This window comes from Alnus glutinosa, chromosome 7, assembly GCF_958979055.1.
Source record: "Alnus glutinosa chromosome 7, dhAlnGlut1.1, whole genome shotgun sequence".
NCBI lineage: Eukaryota > Viridiplantae > Streptophyta > Magnoliopsida > Fagales > Betulaceae > Alnus > Alnus glutinosa.
Genome location: NC_084892.1, coordinates 6141727 through 6167367, shown reverse-complemented (window position 1 = coordinate 6167367; position 25641 = coordinate 6141727). Strand labels below are relative to the sequence as shown.

Below are 25641 nucleotides of genomic sequence, written 5' to 3'. Positions count from 1 at the left end.
GTAATGTCCTTTCCTTCCAAACAAAAAATTGCAATGTACTCCTTATGTCTCACAAAAAGATAGAAATGCCCATAAAAATTCTAAAAAAGACAAATACTCTTATAAATCCGAAAATAAGCAAAAAAGAAAACAAAACAAAAACACGGTGGCCGTGGAACAGCAGGTTTTTTACTTAATTTTTTCTTTTTTGTATTTGTTCTAAAAAAATCTATAACGGTATTTTTTGTAAAAATTGGGTACATTACAATTTTCTAGTAGTTTATAAAGACATTGCTTGAATTGAAAGTGTAGGAGCATATGTGCTTTTTTCAATATAATTCAAAGCCCTAAAGCACATAATCTTTTATGTTGTAACTAGAATATATGTATGGGACCGCCCTCTTCCCCCTTCGTAGCCCTTTCCTTTTGTTTTGCTCAAAAAAACAAAACAAGAAAAGAAAGAAAGAAGAATATATGGGACCTCTAAGCCAAGTGTTAATATTGATCAGCAAATCAAGGGTTCCTTATCTATAATCACACCCCACAAATGAAACAAGATTCAAATAACATGCAGCAAAACCCTGTTTCCTTGTTGTAAGGTATAACTAATTAAACTAGATCCCAACCTTTTTTCACTTTGGAAAGACATGACTCCACTTCCCCCCCATCTTCTACCAATGGCATGTGGAGGGTGATGGGTGTGGGGAAGCCACTTTTTAGGTTAAGTGTCATCCATATGACCACAAAAAAGAAAAAAGGTACTGAAAAAGCAAATGGTATTTCCCTGTAGAATCTCTATTGATTGAGATTGGGCTCTCTCTTTACTAGACATGCATCATGAGTCTTGTTTCACAATTTGTCCCACCTCTCTCTTCTCTCTGGGGGCATCAAGGGTCCGCTCCTTTTCATTCTTGTCATTCATGCCAACCTTTCTGTTCGGTGTATTTGGAGGGTTTTGTTTTGTTTTGTTTTTTGGTTTTTTTTTTTGTCCTAAGCCAATTTGGGCCTTCGAGTTTGGGCCCAATTAACTTTAAGGCCCACTTAATAGAAACGCTGAAAAAGTTTAGAAGCCTCCCGCCTATGTACAATTATTGCACAGTTACAAACCTGCCACGTGAAAAACAATCAGGCAACTGCATTAAGGACCGCCTTCAAAGAGCCTTACATTTTGAGAAATGCTATTTTGTCACCCAAAAACACAACTATTGATACAATTATTGACTTATTTTTTTTCTTTTAAAAAAAAAAAACAAAAACAAAAACAGACCCTAAGCCATTTACATGATTTTGTGATTTTTTGTTTAATAAAAAAAAATTAATAATTATGTCAATAATTATCATGAGACTGCTCTTTTCATTACATTTTTCTCTGAAAAAAACCATATACATGCTGACTTTTCGGAAGCTCTCCGGTTCCCAGAACCGGCATTTTTCCGACGACTTTGCGGAAGCTCATTGGCTAGAATATTGAATTTCTACAGAGAAAGTATTGATGTCAGTGCCCCCCATAAGGCAGCCCATTCTGTATTGTGTCTTCTATCGTGGATCAAACCCATATTTTGGAGGGATTGGGCCGATCCCAATTTTTAGAGTCAGATGATGACCATAAAGAAAAGATGGAAAAAGAAGAAGAAAGATAAATTAATGCAATCAATTGGACAAGGTGAAAAAAAAAAAAAAAATGTAAAATTGATCCATATGGTTAGCCTAATTTACAAATTATTCTATATGGTATAAAAATTAACAACATTGATTTTGTTTCAGATAATGCTATACGTAAGACTTCTACTCTATTACACCACCACCGCTATTGAACTAGAAAACATATGTTAATTTTGAAATCCTAGGTCCCTCAGAAAGTCAGAATTTTCAAGCAGCTCGATGCATATATATTAATATAACTCAGTAAAGGAGGCTTTATTGACAGATAATTGTAATTGTTCGTTTTGCTAACAAAATTGCTAATTTTAATACAAATATACCCGTATCACAAACTAGCGAGTGTAACTTTACATGAATATTCGAAACTATATACATTTCTCATTAATGATGGTTAACTAAGAGGGACGGAGCCAGAAGCTCTTATGGATAGGGGCCAGGGGTCAAAAAAATTTGTTGATAAAGGTCAGTAAGCTTCATTTTTTTTTTCCTGGAATTGAATGCCAGTCTCGGCAACCCCAAGTTCCGTCCGGCCGTCCCTATTAGCTAAGATTGTTGTTAAAACTTGTACAAAAGTTGTGGTATTTAATTCTCATGAATGTTAAATCTTATAAATTAAAGAAAATAACATACATGTATATATAGGCATAACAACAACAGAGAAAAAGGAAATTCATAAATCATAAGTGACTACAAAAGAGGTAATTAATCCCAAATACAGTTAAAAAATGCATAACTAAAGAATGTAAAAATTAGTGATTGGCTTAAATGATGTTTTTATTAAAAATATAAGGTGCTATATCAGCATAAAAGGACTAGAGAAGGATATTTAATGGAGCTCTAGCGTTCCTCTTGTCGTAAGTACATTGGTTTTAGCCATTATAATCAAGTGGAAATTTTGTGGAAATTCCATTTGTAATTTCTTACCTCATACCTTAATTGGGCAATCCGTCCGGCATTATTAAGGATACTACCGACTCACAGTCCAATCGTGAGTCTTATGCGACTCCGTAAGAAATCAACTTCTATTCAAACTTTAGTGTTCAGCAAGATAAGTTTCAGTTATCTTAGAGTTTAAACTCTATGATAGATAGATAAGAGATAAGGTTAGATAAGAGTTTTAGTCCTATTGTATACGAAGCAGATGCGGTTATGTGTTGTTATTCAAACTCTCTTGTAATCTTCTATATATATCAATGAGAACTCACATAGATGAGTACGGTTTTAATAGCCAAATTATTCTTGTTCTATCATGGTATTAGAACCCTCTCACTGATCAACGTCGTGATCCATGGCCCATTCGTACTCCGAGTCCTCTGCTTCTGCAACCTCGGTAGCCTCCAATGCTTCACAGCCTGCCCTGCCACCTATCCCACCAACAATTGTCTTCGCCGTCCCAAATATGAATCACAACCAGATTCTCGCATATATTAAAGGCTAAGACCCCTATGGCTTTCTTGATGGTTCCTCTCTGCCTTCTGCCCAGACTATTCCTGATCCGCCGGTGCTCCAGCCACCATAGTCAACCCTGACTTCCTTGCCTGGAATCAGCAGGGGATCAGATGATCCTGAGTATACTTATTTTTACACTGTTCGAGCCCTATGTCGTCCATGCTGTTGGATGTGCCTCGGTTGCTGCTCTTTGGAACACGTTTCTCACCATGTTTGCTTCTCAGGCTCGTGCTCGTGTCATGCAGATTTATTTTCAGCTCACCACTGTCAAAAAGGGCTCCAACTCGATCACCGAATACTTCCAGACTATCAAGACATTAAGTGACGCCCTTGCAACCGCCGGTTAACCTCTCAATGATTTTGAGAGTGTGTCTTTTCATCTCCATTAAAGGTCTCGGTTTGTTCTATCAGGCATTAATCTAATACGAGCATCAAACAACCATAAATATCAAATCCTAATTACCATCAAGCAAGCATCATAAATTTTCTTACAACTCAAGTTTTGCTATTACTAATTTCTCTTACAAGCTAGAGATCACAGTACACATACGGACATATATTGGTCTATTCACGTATGCATGAATATCAGAATATATATATATATATATATGACTACAAATTAAAGACTACAAATCCGAAAAAGGAAATCCATAAATCATAAATGACTACAAATTAAAGAGGTAATCCCAAAGACTTGAAAATTAAATTAGGTGATTAAAACCAAGAAAATTTATTTCCAGGCTTGAAACCAAGAAAATTTGTATCTTCTAGTGTACCAAACACATCATAGTACTCCTCTTCAGTATCATCTTCGTTCTCCTCTTTAGGAGTACCAGGCAGTACTTCAAGTGGTTGAATATTATCCTCCTTTGTAATATGAGTAGGCAGTGCAATAGAACATGCAGGTTGCATTGCTGGTTGAAGATTGAAAGTTGCCAATTGCGAGGCAGTCCTTTTCCATCTGATATCCATGGGAGTAGTACTCATATATGCCATTTCCATATCGGAGTTAGGAAGAGCTTGCAATTGATTGGTGAAAGAATATTGGTGCTGGAGAGGCTCTGGACATGCGTGGTGGTCATGAGTCCTTTCCCTGGGATCTATGGGAGGAATGATATTCATATGTCCCATTTCCATATAGGAGTTAGGAAGAGCTTGCAATTGATTGGTGAAAGAATATCGGTGCTGGAGAGGCTCTGGACATGCGTGGTGGTCATGAGTCCTTTCCCTGGGATCTATGGGAGGAATGATATTCATATGTCCCATTTCCATATCGGAGTTAGGAAGAGCTTGCAATTGATTGGTGAAAGAATATTGGTGCTGGAGAGGCTCTGGACATGCGTGGTGGTCATGAGTCCTTTCCCTGGGATCTATGGGAGGAATGATATTCATATGTCCCATTTCCATATCGGAGTTAGGAAGAGCTTGCAATTGATTGGTGAAAGAATATTGGTGCTGGAGAGGCTCTGGACATGCGTGGTGGTCATGAGTCCTTTCCCTGGGATCAATGGGAGGAATGATATTCATATGTCCCATTTCCATATCGGAGTTAAAAAGAGCTTGCAATTGATTGGTGAAAGAATATTGGTGCTGGAGAGGCTCTGGACATGCGTGGTGGTCATGAGTCCTTTCCCTGGGATCTATGGGAGGAATGATATTCATATGTCCCATTTCCGTATCGGAGTTAGCAGGAATAACTTGATTACTGAAAGAAACCTGATCAGAATGATTTCCATTCACCCCCAATGAATTGGATCCTTCAGGTTCGGATGTTGCACACTTGACAGCTGGCACTCTTCCGTCGACGGATGGTGTTACGGTCTTTATATTCTCTTCATTCTCATCCTTTTTTTTCTTTGACTTTTGATAGACTTTACAAAGCACCCATTCATCTAACTGCAAATAATAACAACAAAAAATTAAAATAAAATAAAAAAGATAAAAAGACAACGGGCCGGTAAAACCGAACCGCAACAATGTAGCCAAAATATTGGAGCCGTGTTTGAATATTACTAAAAGAGACTGAGATAGGATTTCTTTTCAACTTTTCACACAACTATCCTATATACGTGGCAGAGAATCATAGGTTATTAGAAAAAAAAATAAAATGAAATCATAACTGTCCTTTGATTCATAGCAACATAGGATAGTTATGATTTTAGTTGTGTGGAAAGTTGATAGAGAATCATATCTCTTTTGAGATATGATCTTTTCTTATCTCAAGACACAACTCTTAATTGGGTGTTTTTTTTTAAAATAAAAGTAAAAGTTGCCACGTGAACTTGCAAAGGTAGTCAGAAGTTGTGTCTTGGGATGCAATGTATCATATCTCCTACTAAAATGCCCCCTTTTTTTTTTCTCCCTAAAATAATTAGTAGAGATCTTATTTTGGCACTTACTTTGCGTCTAATTAACGATATGATAAAAGAGACAAGAACAAAATTCTGTGTAAAACTGAAGGTTATATATATATATATATATATATATATATACACCATGTCTACATGCACGAATACAACGTCCCCAAAGGTAACATAATTAACGACTAATTCTACATATATATTAAGTGTCCATAAAAAAATGAAATGGCTTTTAAAATTATCATTTGGTCAATCTAACGCCTAATTGTGATTTTAAAAGTTACCTCATTTTTTATGGACACTTGATGAACACTTAATGTACGCATAGAATTACTCCTAATTAATATGCAGTCATGCTTGGCTTCCTCATCAAGAATTATTATAATAATTATAAACATCAATATAACGGTTCTCTTATAGCAATTACTAAGATTAATTCTTATAATTAATCCAACTTGATTAATCAATTACTCAAGGCAATATTACACAATGATATGATTCTTAATACATTTGATGTTGCTCTATATATGCATATATGTGATGTCCTAGCTTCCTGATTATGATTCAAATATATATAGATGTCTATTAAATATAAGTAATGCGATTTAGTACACTTATATAGGTACAATTGCTATACAACCTGTGAATCAGTTGTGATAGCGTGGCAATGAAAATCAACTCTTAATTTTTTTTATTTTTTTTATTTTTTACTATCATATCATCAAATTGTATGACAGTCGTATAATTAAATATAAATGACAACTTTGCTGATAATAATGACAACACTTAAATATATATGATCTAAATATTTGGATATTAAGCAAAGAAAAACCTTTATGTTTCATGTAATTATTATTATTATTATTTTTTTTGAAAATTTCATGTAATTATTATTGTTTCTTTTTCAAATTAGGGAATGAAATCCGTACGCACCGTCATGCCATTTACACCCTTTTTATTTGGAGGAGCAATGTCATTATGTAATCTGTATTCGTGCATCTTCCAATCAGTTTTCTTTCCTCTCGGATGCTTCCCTTCATAGTAATCAAGTGATTTTCTAAATCCCCTGATTTCATCACCTGTGACGTAACCATCCTTGCCCGTCGGTTTCCAATATCCATCAGCATCAACGGCTCGATTTGGGCGAGATCCATTCGGGTACTTCCGCTGCCTTGGAGTGAAAAAGTACCACACCTCTTCTCTACCCAACTCGTACATCCCTGATTAGCATCCACTCAAAAAACATTGTTTCGATGTATTTTTCTTAAAAAAAAAAAAAGAAAAAAAAAGAAAAGAAAAGAAATAATAGTGTAATGTTGGTTAACGATCGAACTCCCGGCTAGCCTATAAATAAGCTCATGATCAGACGTACATCGCTATACCGATCGATCGATTACTGTTCTAACAGTTAACATTAAAATAAATAAATAAAAGAAGAAGAAGAAGAATAGCGTAGAGTTGCTTACGAGTGAGGTCTTGCGGATGGTAGTTGTAAATATTAACGTCGTGTATCTGGTTAGCAGGTAAGGGCAAATTAAAAACCTTGGCCTTCAAGTACTCGAGCAACTCTTTCGAGGTAGGGCGAAAGCGCCAACCGGATGGAACAGATTCTAAATATGTTTCATCGTCGACCACGCCAATTTCTTCAACAATATTAATGGATGGAACAAATTCTAAATATGCTTCATCGTCGACGTCCACGCCAATTTCTTCAACAATTTGCTTCCCCTTCATCGGAAGTTGGCGTCGTTCTTCATCCATTATTGAGGTTTCGTGAGAATTTGGAGAATAGGAGATTGTGGAGCAATATTATTACTTTTTATAAGTTATATATATATATATATATATATATATATATATATATATGCATGTTTCGAGCAAATAATAGAATTTGGATTATTTAAGATCGACCCAAATTATCTGAATTTGTAGACGCATATATAATCCTATATGAACTCTGACACTTATTTAACTAGGAGTTACACCTGGCCAATAGAAATAGGCCACGTCTTCTATCTGGAATACCAAATCATACAGCAAACACGATCGAAAACACAGGATTACAGCAGCTTATGTCTGTATAGGCTCCGCGTACCATCATAATTCATAACACCCTCTTATCTTATGCTTTGCCTACTCCCTCCAAAATTAATAAGACTTTTGTAGACGCATATATAATCCTATATGAACTCTGACACTTATTCAACTAGGAGTTTAACTCCTTACACCCAGTAGAAATAGGCCACGTACGTCTTCTGGACAACCGAATCATACAGCTAATTAAGACGAAAACACAGGATTACAACAGCTTACGTCTGTAATGTATAGGCTCCACCATCATAATTCATAACACCCTCTTATGCTTACCTTCACCCTACAAGATAAAACTTTTGTACGGCCACAGGAACTGATGACAGAAAATTTGGAACAAATGGGTGCCGCATTTTTCTGGATATATACTGGCTAGCTTTACCAATTGGACGAGGACTCACTTTTGTTAAAGATCGATCGACGACTGTAAAATAAACATGTGCCAAGTATCGTAACATATTACTATGCTCAGCTGTCGACGTTCATTACGACCCTCTATTTCATAGGTCACCCTCTTTGTAAGTTAAACCCGTGATCGATGCATGTATAGTACGTACTTAATTAATTGGCTCTTATATCAAATGATATATAAACTTGCTCTTAAAAACTAACTTGCAAGAAAAGAGTGCAAAAGAACTTATATACATGCATACGGTTAAGATTATACTAATCCATTGAGACAGCCACCGTAACATTCGTTGGTTTAGGGTCATAGGAAGCATCAATCTTAATCAGCAGAAAGCACTGATTGTACATTTTCAGTCGGCATAGAATTTGATCTTCGATCTTATTGATGGGAAGATGTAATCGGTGCGTAATTAATCACATGGTATATATATTGACAGCAAGTTATTTAAAGTTTATTGTATTTAAAATCTCTTTCTAGAAAGTTTAATCAAATAGACATTTAATTTAATAAAAAAAATAATTGCAAATGCATCAGCCAAAAAAAAATAAAAATAATAAAAAATAACAAAATGGGAATTTTAAAGATGCGGCTTAAACAATCTTAACCAAAATCTCATCTTGAAAAGTTGGGCTGATTTTCGTTTGCTGCAGGCTAGCTAGGCTGCAGCTGGTCATCGATTTTAGATTTTATAATTTATATAGATAAAAATAAAATAAATAACGTCCCTACTTTGACAACTACTGTTGCAGATAAAAATAAGATAATCGACCCTCTAAATGAATAGTGTCATTTTATTTATTTATTTTTGTCAAAAAAGACACTATTCAAGCTTCAATAAACTTACTTTTTTCTTTTTCTTTTTTAGTTCAAAATCAGCGATCCAAATGAGAGACGTCAAGAAGAAATATGCATGCATATATAAGAAATGAGTGAATAACATTTTCAAAAATTATACAATATTAACAAAAACAAAAAGTATTTCACCTCCCCTTCATGAGATTTCCTGTTTTTCATGAGAAAGAGATGGAGAGTAAAATTAAACTTTAACCATTGAAAAACTATACGAAATCTCGCGTAATTTTGTTTTATAGCACTGAAATTAAACCAACATTTAATTTGTTCTTCAGGAAGAAAACATTTTGGCCATGGGTCCAGCTGCTAGCCTATCCTTAATGCGTAGTAGCTAGATACGAACAGAGATTACTACTAGGTATATAGACAACCTATATTTTATGCATAATCCGACGTACTTAATTCATACATTTTCAGAAATATATTTAATTATCTTTATCGTTTAGATTGCACACAAAGTTACGTGAACATGGTGTCCTAGACTTGTGCCGAAAGAGACATATATATCCGGCCACCGTGCCAACGTACAATAACATCTGTGTTTTCAAGTCTTTTGATCCCAATTACCTTTGATATATATATATATATATATATATATATATATAGTTCAACTTTGTTAGTATATTATTGTATATTAATCTCATACGTTAATTAATATATTCTCATATTTGTGACATAATATTTTCATAATATATATCCTCAATATATATTATGGAAACATTCGATCTCCACATATTATGGTAAGATTTGATACCATATTAGTTATTGCATGTCAATATGATTGGAATATTTTGTGATTCTATATATAATTATTGTATTTCCTTTATTTTAAGGCCGGCCTCTTCAACTAAAAATAGATCAGAAATATAAGTTTATTTTCTACAATTCTTTTAGTGTCTTTTTCTACAAACTTAATTTACTCGATCTTTGCTTAATTATGAGCATATCTTTTAGGGTGAGAGAAAGAAAAAGAACCTACCAGATACCAGGTAGATGCCGGCCCTATGCATGGATTAGGTTAATGACACCAAGAGCTTCAACTTCAAAACATGTGCAGGCGGCCACGTACGTTGAAATCAGACAAAATATTCTATGCACGTATGACGTATATCGTTCGTTTGTGGTGAAAAATAGTCCGGCCGCCTCGTAGCATACCTCCCACCTTAATTGAATATGTATACGAAAGTCATTACTCATTAGTCATCTTCCAAGACATAGACATTTGACACCAGTTTGTAGAAAAAAAGTAGCAAAGTAGTAAATGGATTTGCCTCCCTTTCCCAAATACTGACACATGCAAATAACTCCAATCGTCCGTCTCTCTCAGCTCGCGGGTCTTCCGTCGAGCTAGATGACGACGGTACCACAGCTCCATTGCCATATCTAAGACGATAACAAAATTTCCGCATGGTTCCATTCAAAAGTCAATGATCGAGGATTCCTGGTACTGGAACTTACGTCGAACCGGATTTCCCGCATGGTTCGCCTTGATTCTCGCGTTTAAGCTAGGCTAGGCTCTCTATATATACCACTCCAACAATTTCCATTTTTTAGAACAGTAGACAGCTTAGCATCAATGCCAATCCCGAAATCATAAACTATCCGAAATCCATAGATATCAACAAGCCTACCAGCCGGGTGCCAAGTATCAAACCAGAGAGATATATCATGACATTTCCCAACTTTAAAGCTAAGAAAATCCTTAGCTACATCCCGGAGCTTAAGAATCTTTTTCCAACTCCAAGAACAAACCTTAGGTAGAGGAATATGCCAGAAACTCCCCCCCTTCAACCAGTTTTGCTCGACCCATGCAACCCATAAAGAACCGGCTTGAGAAAACAAGTTCCATATATGGTTAAGCATGGCAGCACAATTCCAAACATCAAGCTTCCTAAGTCCAAGACCTCCCTCAGACTTTGGAAGGCAGACTTTGTCCCAAGCAACTTTAGCTTTAGCTTTGGTATCCTTCCCATTCCACAAAAATCTATTAATTTTCTGTTCAATAATCCGGATCACTTTCTTAGGGAGAATGAACACTCTAGCCCAAAAAATTTGAAGGCTAAAGAGGATAGAAGAGATTAGCTGAAGTCTTCCTGCAAAAGACAGATGCCGCACCAACCAAGAATCAATACGACCCGCAATCTTAGCTACCAAAACTTCACAGTCCACAGCCGAGAGTCTTCTAGTAATCAGTGGAACTCCCAAATATCGGACCGGCAAAGACACCTCAGGCATCTTCAGGACTTCTAAGAAAGCTAACTTATCATCTCTATGAATTCCAGCACAAAAGAAAGCACTTTTGGCAGGGTTAGCTTTGAGGCCGGATAAAACTTCAAATTCAGCAAGCACATCTTGGATAGTTTGAATAGACCCCATATCAGCTTTAGAAAAGATGAGTAAATCATCTGCAAAGCACAGATGAGTTAATCTTAGCTTGCTGCATTTAGGATGAAATCTGAACCTCTCAGGATTAGAAGAAGCTTCCATAAGTAGCCTGGACAATATTTCCATGGCAAGCACAAAAAGGTAAGGTGAGATCGGGTCACCCTGTCTTAACCCTTTCTTGCCTTTAATATAACCCACTAAAGTACTATTAAGAGCTACTGAAAAATAAGGGCCAGTAATACAAGCTCTAACCCAAGAAACATACTATTTTGGGGCACCAAAACACACCAAACAATGGAGGATAAAATCTCAACTTACTGAGTTATAAGCTTTCATTAGATCTATCTTCAAAGCACATCTAGAGGTCTCCTTACTTTTATGATAATCATGCACAATTTCCTGGGCTAGCAGAATGTTTTCTGCAATGCTTCTCTTCGGGATGAAGGCCCCTTGGTTATTGCTAATTATATTAGGAAGTCCCGGCAGCAACCGATTAGCAAGAATCTTTGTGATAGTCTTGTAGACAAGATTGCAACAGGAAATAGGTCTGTAGTCACCCATGACAGACGGGTTCTTTTTCTTAGGAATAAGAGTGATGATGGTGGAATTGACTTCCTTGAGGAGAATACCTGAAGAAAAGAATTCCAATACTCCATCAATAACCCCATCACCTACTATAGACCAAGCCTTATGGAAAAACCCTGCAGAGAATCCATCTGGGTCGGGGGCTTTACTAGGCTTCATAGAAAAAACAGTTCTACGAACTTCCTCTCTAGAAACAGCAGCTCCCATACCTTCAATGCATGAAGCAGAAAACTGTCGCTGAATGAGTTGTGCAACTCTATCAGCTTGAGTTTGAGAGAAAACGTGAGTAGAGCAACCAAGAAGGTTCCTGTAGAAGTCAATAGCCATCTCCTTAATAATCTTTGGATCTGAAATAGAATTGCCCTGATCATCCTTCAAAATTTTTACTAGATTGGAAGCATTCCGAGCTTTGACAATCTTGTGGAAAAAAGCAGAGTTGCTGTCCCCAAGATTAAGCCACTGGTTTCGTGACTTTTGTTTAATGAAATTCTCTTCAGCTGTCATAAAAGAAAGGAATTGATGCATACATTCCTTTTCCTTCAGAAACCACTCCCTACTACCACAAGAGTTTAAAAACCCTCTCTGAGCTAAAGCAAGATCCTGCCTGGCCCTCTCTACCTTCAACCCTAAACCACCAAAGACTTCAACATTCTTAACTTTAAGAATAGATTTGACAGACTTAAGTCGAGAATACAGGGTGTACATAGCATACCCTTCAACCTCGATCTGCCAACAGCTGCAACCCAATCCAGAAACTCCCTATGATCAGCCCAAAAGTTGAAAAACTTGAAGGGCTTAGGGCCAAAGCTAGTAAGCTGCTGAATGTTTACAAGAGCAGGGGAATGATCTGAAATCCCACACTCAAAGAAACTCCACTGTGGTGTTAGGAAAAATTCTCAACCATTCAAGATTCGATAGGACTGTCTAATTTCTTAGACACAAAGGCCATCCCTTCCTGTTTATTAGTCCAAGTATGGAAGCAGCCAGTAAAAGCAAGATCTTCCACCTCAATAGCATTGATGCACTCTACAAAATCCTTTTCATATCCAGTGTGATGGGAACCACTAGACTCTTGCGGATACCGGATGACATTAAACTCTCCATCAATAATCCAAGGAAGGTCATCTATAGAGGCCCTCACATGCACCAATTCCCGCATCATACGCTTCCGATCTAACCCCTGATTAGCACCATAAGTAGCAGACAAAATCCAGGAAACGGACTCCTTTGTCTCAGTTACCTTACAAGTGAGAACCTGCTCAGTAGAAGAGACAATATCCATGGTCACAACCCCTGGATCCCAACAGATCCAGATACGTCCCAAAGGATGGGAGTCGTAATTATGAACCATCAACCACCTTGGACAAATATAATCCTTAATCCTCAAAGCATTATCTTCCTTAACTCTGGTTTCTAAAAGACAAATAATTGTAACATGCTTACTCCCGATACTCCTCTGAATCTCCTATTGTTTAAGGGGTTTATTCAAACCCCTTATATTCCACACAAGAACCTTCATATCCCAGGAGTGGGAGAGAAACCACGCACCTCATCTTCACCAACCTTTGCCTTACCCCTGTCCTTAGACGATAATGCCTTCTTAAAGACATCAAGGAAGTTAACAGGAGATCGAAAAGTAAACTCTTCCTCATTAGTATCTTCCTAACCAATATGAGCAAATGAATTTGATAAACCAAGAGTCTTTGCTTTCCCCGAAGGGACTTTGGTAGCCGATGGCCTACTGATAGGTTTCATAATTTTACTAGGAGTCTGCACTGCCCTAGGAGACTTCCTAGTATTCACACCAATACCACCAGGATCAATTTGATGAGATGACACACCTCTAGGCTTCTAAATAGCCCCTAGGCTCTTTTGCTTACCAGCCACTTGGATATGGGTCTTGGGAACCCATTTCTTCGTCTCCTTCTTGGAACAAGCATACACCGCATGCCCAAATCCTCCACACAAAGAGCACTTCGGAGGTAGCCAAGGGTATTCCACCCCAATATTAATCAAGTCTCCATTAGCTCTACAAATGACAATTTCTTTAGGACATTCGGACTCCACATCAATCTCAACAAGTACTCTAGCATAGCCCAGTCTTTTTTGCTCCTCTGTTATGGAATCGGCATACAAAGGCCTACCAACCCCACTAGCAACATGGCTTAGGCAAGAATGATTCCAATATTCCAAAGGCAAGTGTAGAAACTTGACCCAGACCGGAATGGATTTCAAAGTCAATTTCAACACCTGCATCCCTGGAACCCATTTTCTCAAAATAAAAGGCTTATTCACCACATGCCAAATTTTGGCCTCTATGACCTCATTACAGGTAAACTCATCCGAGAAATGGAAGATGAACATACCATTTTCAAGTGAAAAAACCTCCACTTCCCCATATTGTTTCCACATTAATTGTACATTTTCAGTCGGCATAGAATCTGATCTTCGATCTTATTGATGGGAAGATGTAATCAGTGCGTAATTAATCATATATTCTGGTTAATTACTCCTTGTCCCTTTCCTTTGTATTAATTTCTCAGGAAAAAAAAATGGTTGGTTACTCGTTCGTTGTAGTTATAGCGTGCCGCAAGATGTCTGCCTATTTGGAGGAACCAAATTAAAGAAGAAGCTTCTACATCAACTGTCACACCCCCATTTTGGGATATAAGGGGAACGCGAACTTAAGCTATAAAACATCTCTATAATTTAAAACATGTATACATTTTCTCAAGAATAGCATATGGCTATATTTCATTATATGAATATATATATATATATATATATAGTAGTTCTTTAATTATTATATCATATTTCTAGGAATTCAAAATAAATATGTATAATACAAAAGTTAGACCGGTCTTTATCAATCTATTGCTCTTAGGGGTAGGGTCTATGCCATCCATAAAGAAAAGACTCTGGTCTACAGTGTCATCTGAAAAGATTGGGGGAAAAAGGGGTGAGTTTGACAACTCAGTAAGGAAAACACAATAACAAAAGTGTAATTTTCTTTTCAGGAATTCTAAATAGAATTCAAATAATTTAGCAAATAAAGAAACAGTTAAATGACATACAATTATATCAAATGTAGAATGGTGCATGAATCATTTATGCTACGTGTAAGTTTTAACCACCCTTGGTCCAATATCCGCTAATTAACCATGAGCGGCGCACATTTGGCTCGTCTCGAAAGACGACTATGAGCTCATCCTGTCGTCACAGGGGAGAGTCGTACCGGGTTGGGAACTTCCCTAGGCGAAGGCCTCCCGGGCCGGTAGCCCACACTTTAGTCCTTACATGTGGTTGCCATGCTACCCACATAACACATAGCACATAACACGTAACACATATATAATCCGGATCGTCTTAACATGGTACCGCGGGGGTAAAACTGTGTGCATATAAAACATGTACTATGAAATCATTAACCTTTGCTCATATGGTGCACATATAACACATATACTATGATATCATCAACCTTTGCTCATATGGTGCACATGTAACACATACTATGATATCATTATCTTTACTTATATGGTGTACATGTATCAAATATAAACCAAGTATGATCACATGAGATTTCAATCACATCATATAACAAGAGCATATTTATAATGTTAATATAAAAAGACAAGTAATATTAAAAGAGTTGAAAGAGTTTAGAAAATTCCTGACTTTTTCTTTTGAAAGAGTTTTATTAAAACTTTGCCGGGGTTTTGAGATAGTGTTTCCCTTACCTGGTATCTTCTGAACAATATTTTAGCTACCTTCTACCTAAATAAATTGTAAGAAGAAGTTTAGAGAAATATTCTGAGATTTAAAACCTAACCCTTAAACTAAAGTATCCTCTCCTTATTTCTTTTCTTTCATCAATTAACTAAACATATATATATATATATATATATATATATATATATATATATATATATATATATATATATATATATATATATATATATATATATATATATATATATATATATATATATATATATATTATTTTTATAACAGATAACATAATAGCTTACCAAATATAAATAATGAGTTTTATGTATCAAAACAAATTAATAGAATAATAACTTTATTTTATTTTTATTAAATTAAAACTATAAATGCTCCTTAATAAATGAATATTTATTTTCATAAATATTCATATAAAAAAAATACGGGGTATTACATCAACCACCGCCAGTACATGCAACGGAAGATGTCATGCATGCATTTATTTGATGGATGATTGCTATGTGGGTGAATGAATGATCTGATGTGTAGATGGATGCATGGATGGATGATTGTAATTGACAGATTGTAAAAAGGATGGGCCCAATTTCTCCCAGGCTGATTCAAGAACAGCTCTAGCTAGTTTGAGTAGTCTCCAAGATTAAAAGAAATGGTTACACTTAATTTACTTCATCGATTACCCAAAACACAGAGTGGGCTGAAATTCTACCAGCCTATCATTCGAGCTACCCAAACCCAGCCCACTAAAATGAATACAAATTCTACCGAAGTAATGCTAGACACCACCCCATGTTTCTTTTGTGTTTTTTAAATTAATTGACGTGACTTTTAAAATTAAATTACTATTTTGGTGCTGGCCAGAAGTCTATTTCCAAACTAAAAAGCAACAAAACCTACTCTAAACAAGTCTTAAAGACATCCCTAATATAATCCTGAGCCACAACGACGAACTCATGCAGAAATTCAAGGTACAAATTAGGACCCAAACAACTAAATATATAGTTGAAATATTGATACTTTTGATAATATTCTTGATCAATCGATCCTCTGCTTCTATAAGTGTTACATGACTCTGTTTGATAAAGAAGAGAGGTAGTCGGTAGATGAATTACATTAGGCTTTAACTACGTATATGATTAAATTCAACTACTACTAAACTACGTATGAAGGAGATATCCTCTTATAATTGAGTGATTACTTTCCAACATCCAACTGCCAAAAAAAATTAAAATAAATAAATAAGGGAATTGAAAGTAAAAATCTAACTTGTCTTGATTCGCTTTCAATATTTATGGACTGACTTCCATCAAAACTAAATCATCAATTGGTTTTATATTAACCTTCATGCCAATATCTTCATTTAATCTCCATGAGATATGATTTCAGTGTGAAAGTACGTTGACAGAAAATCATATCCCAATATTTATTCATGCATCTTCCAATTTGTTTTCTTTCCTGTTTCATAGTAAACAAATGTGATTGATATATCCTCCTCCAACCCAGTTGGCCTCCAATATCCATCAGCAGTACTACTCCCTGCATAATTAGTATATATCCAAAATCACATGAAAAGATAAAAAAAAAATATTAATTAGTCTAGTGTTGGTTACGGGCGAGGTCCTGTGGATGGTACTTGGTAGTGGTAATTAAAGATTAACCTGGCGTATCAAGTTAGGAGATAAGTACCATTCAGTTGACGTCGAGAATTAAAGACTAGGAGATTAATTATATTTTTGTTGCAATATTATTTTGATAAGTGTCAATTTAAATAGTAATAAGGAACAATTTATTGTTTTTGTTAGACCTTGTCATATACATTTTGAATGACAGCCAAAACTTGTCAACTGTACATAAATTACAAAAAATTAACCCATAACCCGAAGAATTAGAAAAACAAAGTCATCTAAAATTAATAGTGTTTATAGATAGTCATTCAATTTTATCAAGTACGTAAAAATAAAAGCTGAATGATTAAACACATGATTGTTGTTTTAAATTTTATAATTTATTTTGAATAGACATGATATACATTCATATGTATGTACTAAGTACATAGATCGATCATTATGCTTAACATCATAACTTTGGTTGGTTCGATCGATTATCTTCCTATATATCATTTCACTCTATGTGTATATATATATATATATATATATATATGAGAAATGCTAGACTTTTTAAAATTTTGTTCTCAAATGATGTGTCACACATTTTTTAAAATGATAGATTACATGAGATTGTGACACATTATTTGAGAATCAAATTTTAGAAAAAAAAAAAAAAAAATTAGAATGTGTAGCATTTTCCTATGTATATATAATTATATATGTCATCACGTAGGACGTGATGTATTGAAAATACCTGAACAAATTGGTGTGCATGGATCTCCATAAAACCATTGGCGGCTCCTTGATTTGGGAGACTTCCAGTTTGGTACTTTCGGTTCCTACGAGTGAAGCATTTTCACTTCTTCTCACTGTCTGGCTTGCTCATCTCTAAAACACCCCAACACACAGAAAGATGAAGTATGTTAAGATGACATAAAGTAAACCTTTGAAAAAGGCATTCTTTAGAAAGGGAAAAAAAAAAAAAAAAACAAATGTACATGCTTCGAATCTCTTGTTTAGAAAACAGAAGAAATGGCTTCTTTCCATGTTTGGATGAATTACATCCTACGTACTTCTTTCCATAGAACAAACTAAGGATCGTTTCTGTAGAAGACTAATTAGAGGAAGCGAGCGGCGCTGGAAAATGGGGATGAGACTTAAGAGAAAATTCAAGGAATGGAAAAGAAAGAGAAATAACGACGAACCTACTAACTAGTTCGTTGCGATGATTGTCGTAGAAATTCACTGTTGTTATTCATATAAAAAATAAAAAAATAAAAAATAAAGAAAGAAAGAATTGAAAGAAAGAAGAAGAAGAAGAAAGAAAGAAAGAGATCCACTGTTGTAATCTTGTACGTGGGCATAGTCATAATTGAAGCATTTCTTGGATATATAATGTTTGATCAACTCTTCGTCGGTGGGATTGAATTTCAAACTGGGCGAGAGAGGATTCTGCTCTTAATAATGTTAACGTTTTATCGTTTTTACGATCACTTTCCTAAATTTTAAAAAATGTTAATGTCGAATATCTAATTTTAAAAAGATTACAATGTCACCTTACAGTTGTATATAGTTTGGATTCAATCAGACGAAAGAGAGGTGAAATATTTTTTATACCTTGATAAAAATTTTAAAATTAGATTAACTACATAATTTTAAAAAACAAAACAAAAAACTTGACCCAAGGCCAAGCTCGTCGTGGGTCACAGAACATAAGATCTCATCTGGCCAAGCATTTGATCCCTCCGAAGCCAAAGACATTAATAGAGAAGCTACGTTGAACGGGAACAATATAGTTTGCCACAGCTAGTGCGGCCATGGGGGACAAATGAATGAACCTAGAATTTTTTTTTTAAAAAAAAAAAAAAAGAAAAAAAGACAAAGAAGTTATTTATGTGATGCAACCAACTTAATCGAAGAGGGTAATTTTAAAGGACCATTTTTACAATAGTAAAAAGCAGGATAATATGCTACCTTTAGAAGCATATCAACCAATATGGGTTGGATAATTAGTTGCAAATTAACCGTGCATTATTTTTAGCTATTTATAAACCACATACAATACAGCGCATCCACCGCCTCTCCTACAAGCATGACAACTCACCCGCCGCTGCCGCTAACACGCCTTATGACAAGTCTAGCTAGACTTGAGCCTGAAGGGCTCTGAGGCAAACGAGCCTTATACCTCCAACGGTAAGTAGTGTGTTAAGAAAACTTGGCACCCTTTTACGCGAAAAGGACTGTACGTAGTAATACTTCTACTTCGAAGTATAAACCCATTTTGTGAAGTGGGGCCGGATATGACTACGAGAAATGGACAAAAGAAGAGCAACTCGCGAAGAAAACTAAAATGTGATATTGGGTGATTAGTCTAATTGTGTCACCGTTAGCATCCTAAAGTATTCTCCTATCCCGAAAAAAGTAGATCTCCACTTTCTTTTGCTCTGTAGCTGCCTTTGATAGCCGAGAGATTTTTTATGAGTTGGATTTCCATGGCAACAATAGATATAGAAAAACATTATTTTTTTTCCCCAATTATTTACTCCTACTTTGCTCTTGACAAATTCAGTTGGCACCAAGAAGTTGAAGCACCCTTCGCTGAAGCAGGTCAAATTCCCGTCCTACAAGAAAAAATCACTTGGATAACTTTTTTCAATGGGTTGTTTTGTATTTCAGCGTTGTGATTGCACTCTAACGCAGTCTAACGTTGCTTTTAAAATTGTGTATTTTTAAAAACATACTTTTTGGCATATAATTCACGTCCTATGTTATAATTTAATAAAAAAATTTAACGGATTGGATTACATCACGAACTTTTAAAAAAAAATGTAAGGGAATGACTTTTTTGAGAGAAAAATGCTACCTTGTCTTTAGTTTGCTCCAATATCTCACTAACATCAAACACAAAACCCCAAAATATATAAGAATCATGAATATTTATATGACTCACCCCAACAATTGCAGCACTAAAGTTGTTCTATTAAATAGTAACAAGTCATTTAAAAATAGTGTTTTTAGACGGTCATTCATTTTTATCATGTAAAAATAAGAACCGGATGATTAAACACACGGTTAATGTTTTAAATATCATAATTTATTTTGAATGAACATTCATATGATATACATGTACTAACTACACCTTCTTCTTCTTTTTTCTTTTTTTTTTGACATGTCCACACAAGAGGGGGGATTCGAATTAGTGACCTCCGCTTCATGAGGCGTGGTCCCCAGCTGATTGAGCTACCTCTTTGGGACACTAACTACACCTTCTGGTAGATCAATACAGCTTAAAAATGTCATATTTTTATTAGGACTTATATATTATGCTTAACATCATAACTTTGGTTGGTTCGATCATCTTATTGTAGACCCTTTCACCTACTATACTGCGTCATATACATATATAGAAAGTCAACATACACTCCTCAATATACAACTTCATTGTCGATTTCTCCCGATGACAAAAATATTCTTACTATAAATATAAAATAAAAATCTAAAAATTATATATTATAAAAATATAAACTATGAAATTGCTGAACCTACCAACATATGAGAGTGTTAGTCAAGCCACTCCTATGTTGTTCGGAGTGGCCCAGCCACTCTTGAGCATTTTTTGAGGTAGCTCGACCACTCCCGGCTGTTGTTTGAGGGTGGATTGAAGCAACCATCATGAGTTTCGATGATGGTTAATTGATTCACCCCCAAACACATGGGGGTAGTTCGAAAACCATCCCTTCTTCTTCTTTTCTTTTTCTTTTTTATTCTTTTTTTAAACCTTTTAGTTTTTCTCTAAAAAAAGATAGTTTATATTTTTAATATATATATATATAAGAGTATTTTTGTCTTATTGAAAAACAAAATTTAAGATCATTTTTGTTTTTTAATATATTTATGTTGCAATATTATTTTGATAATTGTCAATTTAAATAGTAATAAGGAATGATTTATTGTTTTTGTTAGACGTTGTCCTACACATTTTGAATGACTGCCAAAACTTGTCAATTATACATAAATTACAAGAAACTCATAACCATACATAGGAACTAGAAAAACAAAGTCCTCTAAAAATGGCGTTTATAGATAGTCATTCAATTTTATCAAGTACATGCATAAAATAAGAACATAATGATTAAACACATGATTGTTGTTTTAAATTTTAAAATTTATTTCAAATAGACATATACATGTACTAACGTACACCTTCACGTAAATCAACACAACTTAAAACTATCATATTTTTATTAGGACGCATATATTATGCTTAACATCATATCTTTGGTTGGTTCAACCAACTTCCTTATACCCTTTCACCTACTATACTACATCATATATATATCATCATAACATTGTTTTCGATATACATCCATCATAAGGTAATATGCCATCCCAAAGTGCCATTCTGGGGCACTTGAAGTGCGGTTGATTATCAGCACTAAAAAGCTTGGAGAGTAGCCAGTCATCCAACTGCCAAAAAAGAAAAAAAAGAATTGAAACTATATCATCAGTCTGGTTTTATATTAAGTAACCTTAATCAATTTTGATCTAAAAACATACACGTACATATATATATATATATATATATATATATACCTTCTTGCCATTGCTCTCGTCCTCTTCATTTGGAAGAACGTACTCATACATTTGCCAATTCATGATCCTTCTGGCAACACGTTTTCGCTCCTAGTACCGTATTATCCTTTTCAATGCATTTCCTATGCAATAATGGATGACGACGTCAGCTTGCTATGAACGGGAAGCAAATTGTTGAAGAAATTGGTTAATGTGCATGGATCTCCATAAACCATTGGCAGCTCCTCGATTTAGGAGACTTCCGGCCAGTTTGGTACTTTCGGTTCCTACGGCTTCTTCTCACTGTCTGACTTGTGCATCTATAAATCAAGAGACCCCAACACAATGAAGTATGTGATGACATAAAGTAAACATTTGAGAAAGGCGTTTCTTGATAATTAAGAAAGGCGTTCTTTAGAAAAAAATTAAAAAAAATTAAAAAAAAAAAAATGTACATGCTTCGAATCTCTTGTTTAGAAAAACAGGGGAAATGCCTTCTTTCCATGTTTGGATGAATTACATCCTACGTACTTCTTTCCATAGAATAAACTAAGGACCGATTTTGTAGAAGACTAATGCTTCGTTTGTTTGGGCGTAAAATATTTTTTGTATTTTTCGATGTTTGGTACAACCGAAAATGATGGTGATCGAACGCAAATCATTTTCAATTTGACTGTAAAAGCCTCTTTTAATTTTTGCAAAACGATTTATAGAAAACCGTAAATCGTTTTCTGAATTTAAACTCTTCATTCTTGCACACACGTTTGTGGGAATCCGCCACCGACGAAAATTGGAGTTTGTTGGTAGTCCGAATCTATCGTCGAAGGTCCCCGATTGCCGGAATTCAGTGACATTGGTCACATTCCAGGGATGGTGGCCGGAATCTGGCAATTTGTGAGTAATTTACTATATATAAAGCCTTGTATACTTCAATTTAATGTAACCGGACAACCGGTTTAGTACCCGGTTAGAAATAACCGGTAACCGGCTCTACTGAAGCGGTTACCGGTTTTAGCAATTATATATAACCGGTAATCAGGTGTGTATATATATATATATATTAAAATAATAAAATTAGGTTTAGGTTTTATTATTTTAATTTTCATGCAATAGGTTTGGAAAGTCGCATAACAAACCTATTGCATGAAAAGCTCTAGCAGATCTGATGTAAGCTATAGACATCACAACAGATGGGAAAAGCAACTAATAAGCATGAAATAAGTGATGTCTGTAAAGAAGAGCCTGAAGCATGCGAAGCAATCAAGAGAAAAAGAAAACGTACTAATGCAAAAGCAATAAAGCACAAGAGTACGCAAGTGGCTACTATGATGTTCAAAAGCTTAAATCTGCAGGGGGAGCATCCAAGCAACCCACACATATATGGGCATGCACACAAACAAATGAATACAGGCTTCAACTTCTATTCCTTGTGAAATACTTAAATATCCAACCAATCACACTGTTACTTCCATCTAAATCAATTTAGCTTTTAATCTGTCATAATATGAGAAAAGAGGAATTCTGCAAATGCAATTCCAACAAAATGAAAAATACCTTTAATACAGACATGCAAATTCGCTAGCACAATATGGGCAACAGGAGCTTCTCAAGCAACAGCAAAATTTTAAATGAAAATTCATTCGGAAAGGGAAATATAACATGAATAAGAACCTTGAGTAAATTATGAATGAAACCATCTAGGCCCAATACCCAAAATAGTGAAATAGGCCCAAAAACTAAATTTTTTAAAATTTTTGTACGTAGTCCGAATAACAGGATACTAACCGGTAACTTCCGGTTATTACATACCTGATTACCGGAGCCTGTTAGTGATTTTGGCCAACTAACTACCCCGATTACGGTTACCGGTTAGCCAATAACTAGTAACCGTAATCGGCATAACCAAGTTTTCACCCATACGGGATAGCAATACCCTAATACAAAAGCCACCACATCAAAATCCTATTAGTTGCACTATCCATATGGGCCACTCCTCTATTGGCGTACTTTAATCAATTTTAGGGACAAGATCTTGGATTATCCCGATGGGTGCAAAATCACTAGGTTTATCCAGTTTTTGTTTTTCAGAATATGCTTCCAATGGTAACCACCCAACGAAACATTGCAATCAAGTTGTATTCGGCCGCCTTCAATCCAATGTAGCTGAACGGCAACTGGGTAGTAGTAAACCAATGCACGACTCAAAGAATTTAGGGTAGATGGTGGAGGTGACGATGTGACACGTTGTAGCTGGATAGAAGATAAACAATACATAACATGTGAATATCATTAAAAATAATAACTCAAAATGGAATTGAACAAAATTAAATCTTAGGCAGACCTTGTTACTTCCAACTTGAATATCATCATGCTTAATGGATCTGAATTCCTTAAAAACTACTTCAAGTTGTTCTATTGTTGCATCCATGTGCAGATTCGGTACAAATAAGGCATAAGTCTTAACTGGAACAAGTAATAAGCAAATATATTAGGAGAAACCAATTGAGTATTGAAAGAGAGCTTGTATAACATCTGAATTTAAACATATTCCATGAAAGAACAATAGAAGAAATAACACCTGCTTGATCATCAATCTTTTTCATGGTACTGTTTCTACTAGGAGCTGAAGCCTCAGGTACGGCAGATGAATGGGGCCTTTCTACAAGCTTAACAAGGGAAAACCTCACATGCAATGGAGGATTATTGTCCTTCAATACATGCACATGAAACAAGCACAGGCAATTAAGAGCGTTCAATCATTAAACTAGCAAGACATTTATAAATTACACTAGCATTGTTTAAGTATTCTATATCGCTAAGAGATTATTAATTTGAAGCTTTTATAAGTCATGGACACCCCTCCTATCTCAATGCGTCTTTTGAGAGTGAGTTAAGCCTATAGACTTTTAAAAAAAAAATAATAAAGACAAAAACTTGATCCATGGCCAAGCTTGTCGTGGGTCACAAAACATAAGATCTCATCTCGCCAACCATTCGATCCCTCCAAAGCCAAAGAGATTAATAGAGAAGGTAGAACGGGAGTTTGCCACATGGTGTGGCCATGGGAGACAAATGAATGAACCTAGAAATTTAAAAAGACGAAAAAAAAAAAAGAAAAAAAATTCTTTGTGTGATGCGACCAACTAAAATCAAACGGAAAAATGGCAATTGGAAAAAGTAAATAGTATGGATTATGGAAGAAGTTAGCAGTACAGAAAAGGGAGTCTAAACAAGTCAGTTCGGAAAAGGCTCCAATGAGGGCAATTTTAAAGGACCGTTTTTACATTAACTAACTGTTAGAACAGTTTTCAGTCCGGTGACGTGTAGATCTTTGATTCACCATGTTCTTCGTAATCTGCAAGGAAGAACAAACAATGCGTCAGAGGGGGGGTCTCCCGACGTCCCCTCTCCGATGCCTAAGTCAGTGGGCAATTTTGGAGAGTATCGAGAGTCGAGAGTTTTGTATATTTTTAGCACATATTCAAAGTGTCTTTTGTACCTGGGGTAGCAGCCTATTTATAAGCACATAGTTCTCAACCGCATTGTTCCACCTTCATGTCATGGCTGAGTGGGACCCTTAGTGGGATGAGATAGAGGTTGAGTGGGAGAGTGGGAAAGTGGGACACTTACTCCTCATGGGATAATGTATTTATTACATGTGTTCCAAATATAGCCTTCAAGATGTTATAGGACTCTGTTAGGCCCTAATGATTGAGTGGGTCAAGTTGGGCCAGCAATATCAACTGGGCCCTGGTTCGAGTATAGGCACATTTGCCTGAGGGATGATAATTTTCCTAACACTAACAATTTTTATAATAGCAAAAAGCGGATAATATGCTACCCCGATATGGGTCGGATAATAAGTTGCATATTAACCGTGCATTATTTTTAGCTATTTATTAACCACGTACAATATAGTGCATCCACAGTCTCTCCAACCAGCATGACA

At 35.5% G+C, this 25641-nt stretch overlaps 2 protein-coding genes across 2 annotated transcripts in view; one reads left to right on the top strand and one right to left on the bottom strand.

Moving 5' to 3' along the window:
* The window catches only part of LOC133872184 (protein TEEBE-like), a 45602-nt gene that overhangs the window by 4922 nt on the left and 15039 nt on the right, over positions 1–25641 (top strand). The gene's annotated exons all lie outside the window — the stretch shown is intronic.
* Positions 10303–14184, bottom strand: LOC133873186 (uncharacterized). The gene is made up of 7 exons (XM_062310917.1): positions 13653–14184; positions 13536–13564; positions 13321–13434; positions 12713–13237; positions 12485–12647; positions 11506–12398; positions 10303–11451 (listed from the first exon to the last, which is right to left on the bottom strand). The coding sequence occupies exons 1-7, from the start codon at positions 14182–14184 to the stop codon at positions 10303–10305; spliced, it is 3405 nt and encodes a 1134-aa protein (XP_062166901.1).

Coding starts and splice junctions, on each gene's coding strand:
- LOC133873186 (XM_062310917.1), bottom strand. CDS start 14,184: ATGTGGAAACAATATGGGGAAGTGGAGGTTTTTTCACTTGAAAATGGT. Junction 13,238..13,320: donor CAAAGGTTGGTGAAGATGAG/GTGCGTGGTTTC, acceptor CTTAAACAATAG/GAGATTCAGAGGAGTATCGG. Junction 11,452..11,505: donor TAATGAAAGCTTATAACTCA/GTAAGTTGAGAT, acceptor GCCCCAAAATAG/TATGTTTCTTGGGTTAGAGC.